We start from the raw sequence: 5,600 nt of genomic DNA, 5'->3' as shown, positions 1-5,600 counted from the left end.
GCTCAAGCACGCCTAAATTTGAACTCAGCACCTCTGAAAAATAAAGAATCATCATTAGAATTGTCTAAAGAATCAGTTCTCAAACTTAGATTCACCAAAATCTGATGGTTCTGCACATGTCGTGACACCTGTCAATCAATCCAGTAGGCTCGTCAGCAACTGACCAATCAGTGACCAGTTTGTCCTGAAGTGAACGCCCCCCCACCTGCAGAGCTGCAGCTCTTAATTCATTTCAGTAAAGAGGTGACATCTTTTCATCTTTTCATCATTTCATCTTTTCATCTTTTCATCATTTCATCTTTTCATCATTTCATCTTTTCATCATTTCATCTTTTCATCTTTTCATCATTTCATCATTTCATCTTTTCATCATTTCATCATTTCATCTTTTCATCATTTCATCTTTTCATCTTTTCATCTTTTCATCATTTCATCATTTCATCTTTTCATCATTTCATCTTTTCATCATTTCATCTTTTCATCTTTTCATCTTTTTATCTCCTGATGCATGCTTAATAATCCAGGTAGAAAAATCCAAAAAAGTTCAATCTGGTCCTCTGAGCTGGTTGATCCACTCTGAGAAGGTGCTATTTAAGAGACTGAGCTGAATACAGCGCCTCAGACTGAGGAAGTCCTCAGGATGAGAGACGAAACGTTTCTACATTTTTTGCTTTGTTTTGTTTTTTGAATGTCCAGAGGACCAGATTTAACTTTTTTGGATTAATATTTTCATGTTTGTCTACTTTTAATAAACTTTTGAAAAACACACCAGAATGCATCCCCCCCCCCCCCCCCCCCAAACACACCCACCCACACACACACACACTATTTGCATTCTGTCATGTTTGGTTTGCAAATTAAGCCCTGGCGGTAACCATGGCAACGAGTTCAGGATGTAAGAAGCTTAAATCAGAGTGGAACCTGACAGCCGGCGCTGGTCCGGTTGAATCTTTTGGTGAGACCAGAAGCTGAAGACCACGCCCACTCCTCCTCGTCCTCCTCATAATCTTCCTCCTCATCCTCGTTTTCTGGCAGCTCTGACTCAGGCTGGTTGATGATGTCACCGACAGCTCGCTCTGATTGGTCACTGCAGAACATCAAACAGAAAACAATCTGACTGAGATTGGTGGGTCCAACGGGCCAGGACCGGTTCTGATCAACATCCAGTCAGGAACCAGAACCAGATCCAACAGATTGGACTGAGGAACCTCAGCATCTTCATTTCTGCCTCTTCCAGTTCTGTCTCCTGTCCTATTGTCCATGTCCCTGTCTCCAGACCAGACACATACTGGTCTCACCTCTGTCCTCTGACCCGGTGGGCCTGTTAACAGAACCTCACAGTGGTTCTGCAGTGATCAGCTGAACTCACTCAACATCTGCACCGACAGAACTCCTGACCCGTCCACTTGTTTGTTTGTTGATGACCAATAATAGGCCCCACCCACTCACCTGGCCTCCTCTGCGTCATCAAACTGACCGGGTGCACGTGCCACCGTCGCCATGACGTCACAGCCACGAACACGAAAACCAAGGCCCTTGTCCGCTTCGGTTCGACGACCTGATCCTGGCAGCCCGATCCCGGTTCGGAATGACACTCACCACCGCGTGTTTCACCTCGCTTTACTTCCGGATACGAGCACGTGACTACAGAGCGTCAAGAGTCACGAGGATTCGAATTTCCGTTGTTCCGAAGTTTTTTTTATTTTTTTATTTTTTTTATCTTTATTTAAGTAAATGACAAATATACAACAAACAAACAGAAGAACACAACACTTACAGGAGTTCCGGAGTTTACGAGAGTCCTCTGCAGACCAGGTGGGCGTTTCTAAAGGACAAACACTGATTGGCTAACTGTAAGTTACGTCAGCTCTTTTTAAAGCGTTGGTTACGTAATGTAACCCAGATTCTATGAGGATAGACGCAGCCCGTTAAGAGCTGTCGCTGATGGGTTTCATCCGGACCAGAGTCCTGTAGAGAGAGAGCTGCGACACTCTTTGAACTCGCCGATACGCGGTCACGTGGTTCATGCAGCTTCAATAGTTCCAAACAGTTCATCCTGTCAGTCAGTTTGAGGCTGCTGGTGCAACACTACACAAAAATCCACTTTTCTTACTTTACCTGTGTCTTTCAGTAATTATTGAGCAGTAACAAACTGATTACTGATTATTTCACAGACTATGCATTTTATCAAAGCATTCTTAGAAGCGGCTGATACATTTATCATTAAATTTTAAAGTGAAACAAGATTTTATCATTAAATTTTAGAAGGAAACGAGACTGCAAACACATATTTGTTAGAAAAAAAAAGTCTATGCAGTACAGTGATCAATATATTCATGTCAGTGTTTTATAACGTTAAATAAAGATCAGAGTAACTCCTGTTATAAAGCTGGTTCTGATGGTCTCTGCAGGATAAACCTTGTCCTCCAGCAGTTCAGATCTGCTCCAGCTTACCTCAGATCATCTGGATGAACTCTTGATTTCTATACAAGATATTAATTCAACCTTTATTTAAACAGGTTCGTCCCATTGAGCCACGAGGACTCATTTACAAGAGACACTGAATATAATTGTTGTATTTGTCGTTTTTTATGGCACCAAGTACCTGATGACTGAGTGCAAAAATACATTTCCAAACAATTTATTATAAACTATGTAAAACAAGCTTTAATAAAGTACTTTTACTGCCATTTATACTGTTTATTAATGACATCATCTCAAGTCAGCACCATCATCATCATCATCATCACAACAACACAAAGTGAGAGCTGTAAATTTAATCTGCACAAACATTTTCAATCAGGGCTCAAAATGTTTCACTGTCAAAGAAATGTTCAATAAAATAAACTGATGTTGCTCTACAGGCACATTTAGAGAGAGGACAGTTCAGAGACACAGTGAGGACGTGTGAGACAGAGACACAGTGAGGACATGTGAGACAGAGACACAGTGAGGACGTGTGAGACAGAAACACAGTGAGGACGTGTGAGACAGAGACACAGTGAGGACGTGTGAGACAGAAACACAGTGAGGACGTGTGAGACAGAAACACAGGGAGGACGAGTGAGACAGAGACACAGGGAGGACGTGTGAGACAGAAACACAGGGAGGACGTGTGAGACAGAAACACAGTGAGGACGAGTGAGACAGAGACACAGTGAGGACGTGTGAGACAGAGACACAGGGAGGACGAGTGAGACAGAGACACAGGGAGGACGTGTGAGACTGAGACACAGTGAGGACGAGTGAGAATGAAGGAGGTTCAACCAGTTGTTCATGGACCAGAACCAGATAAGAACAGCAGAACTTCCACTGACCAGTGACCTGACCAGTGATCTGACCAGTGACCTGACCAGTGACCTGACCAGTGACCTGACCAGTGACCTGACCAGTGATCTGACCAGTGACCTGACCAGTGACCTGACCAGTGATCACACATGTTGTTCTAAATTAAACTTTGGTACGAACAGTGTTAAATAAGACATGTCATATTTTTATTGAACAATAATCTTCATTCTAACAGTGACGTTGTAATTTCAGAGACTGAGGAAGAAACAGAAATGAGGCGAGTGAGATGAGGGACAGATGAAAATGTGTCCTCAGAGGACGGGGACATGTCAGGATCTGATGATCCAGGATCAACAGGACCAGGAGGATGGATCAACAGGACCAGGAGGATGGATCAACAGGCAGTCAGGGAACAGAGATGAACAACCTGAGGAACAATTAGAACACAAAAAATACATAAGCAGGACAGAAGAAACTCAGACAAGAACATTAATTATAAGATAATTAGTCGTGCAAAGAAAAGTGTTGATGAAAATAAATTCTGACATATTTTTACAAAAGATCAGATGAAGACAACTGGCATGAAGAAGAACTTCCAGCTCCATCTCAATGAACCTGTGATAGTTTAATAAGTTTCTACAGTTTATTGATGCTGATTTATTCTTGTAATAATTCTTATTTCTTGTTCTGTCTTGAAAGAGTCTCATCTCAACTTGACCCATGATCACCAAACACTAAACTAATGATATAAAACTAATGTCAATGAACAGTCCTGCAGTAAATACCAACTTTGTGAAGGTTATGGTGTTAAAGTAATTTTATTCAAACATCTTGATTCAGCTGTTATTGTTTAATAGAAGACAGAAAATGAGATCTTGTACCTTTGTGATACTTTGAATGCAACATTCAGTTCATGAAGTCATTCTCCTCTGGTTCACCTGGAAAACATGAAACATTGACTCATCTCCACAATCACGTTTTTCTTTAATGATAATGTCACAATTTATGCTGCAGTCTTTGACAAATGATCTATAACTTGAACTAAATTAACCACGTCTATCTCTCAGAAAAAAAGGCTAAATGTTTTCTAGTTGAGAGTTCAGTAACTGGAATTTAATAACTTTCTATGGGAGTTTATGGGAATCTATGGGAGTTTATGGGAGTGGGAGTCTATGGGAGTTTATGGGAATCTATGGGAGTTTATGGGAATCTATGGGAGTCTATGGGAGTTTATGGGAGTGTCTCAACTCTCTCTTTATAGGGCTCTGTATGGAACTATCTGGCAGTCTCCATGGACTGCTCACGTCCTCGCCGGCCTCCTCATGCATAAATATATTATGATGTCATCAGTATGTTGCTGTTTCATGTGCTGAGGTCTTTTATTTTATTTTTTTTCAACCTCCACACTTTGTCCCGTCTAGGACACAGTGCGAGATTTGAATTTCTTTACACCCACACTCCCCGTCATGTTTCTTTTTCCTTATGTGATAAAAATGGCTGCGCCTCTGGAGGCCGCGGCCTCAGTCACCTCCGTCTGTCTGTTTCTCTCGGACGGGCTGAACTGAGATGTAATTTTGCTGCGCTTCGGTGCAATGACAATAAAACGGATTCTGATCCTGTGGGGACGAGGTGGAACACCAGACCTGCAGAGCTCCGGTCCATAAATGATGCTCTGGTCTGGGAAGATGCACGACATCCTGCTTCGTTGAAACGAGCTCGTTACCTCGACCTCATACACGGAACTTCTTGAGGACGTCGTTTGATGACTAGTGATGCCTTTAAACATTTTTATTTGTTGAGAAGTTTATTTATTTACTTATTTTAAGCAGTTTGAAACCTGACAGTGATGTCACTGTTTAAAGGAAACAACTGCTCAATAAATGAGTAAAATGCAACTTGTTTGGGTTCATGGTGTGACCCATGTACTGATGTTTTATTTTAAATTTTTATTGTAACTGACCTCCAAAAGAGCCAGGAACAGGGACTCAGCAGCTGATCCTCCATAGAAAAACTATAGGAACCACACATTTCACATTTTCATATAAAGAAACTGGTCCAGATGACATGATTTAACCATTTTTAATGTTAATAATCTGGATTATTGAGCTTTTTCTCTGTGGACTACAGGCCACGTATTATTTGATCTGTGACCTTTAGTGAAGGTTTTTGTTTGGATTAATCAATAAATGTCTCTAAAAAAGTTCAATCTGGTCCTCTGGACATTCAACAAAACAAAACAAAGCAAAAAAAACTAAAAAAAAAATGTAGAAACGTTTCGTCTCTCATCCTGAGGACTTCCTCAGTCTGAGGAG

General features: G+C 41.3%; 1 protein-coding gene across 1 annotated transcript in view; it reads right to left on the bottom strand.

Moving 5' to 3' along the window:
• Positions 1 to 1,655, bottom strand: part of LOC119409777 (serine/threonine-protein kinase RIO1) — a 9,799-nt gene extending 8,144 nt beyond the window's left edge. The window contains exons 1-2 of the mRNA XM_037676676.1: positions 1,450 to 1,655; positions 922 to 1,087 (exon numbers count right to left, since the gene is read on the bottom strand). Coding sequence (XP_037532604.1) covers positions 922 to 1,087; positions 1,450 to 1,502 — 219 coding nt within the window. The 5' untranslated portion in view covers positions 1,503 to 1,655. The remainder of the gene's footprint in view (positions 1 to 921; positions 1,088 to 1,449) is intronic.
• Between the last annotated feature and the right edge of the window lie 3,945 nt (positions 1,656 to 5,600).

The sequence above is a fragment of the Nematolebias whitei genome, chromosome 5, assembly GCF_014905685.2.
Source record: "Nematolebias whitei isolate Nwh7 chromosome 5, NemWhi1, whole genome shotgun sequence".
Lineage (NCBI taxonomy): Eukaryota > Metazoa > Chordata > Actinopteri > Cyprinodontiformes > Rivulidae > Nematolebias > Nematolebias whitei.
This window is presented reverse-complemented; position numbering and strand designations above follow the sequence as displayed.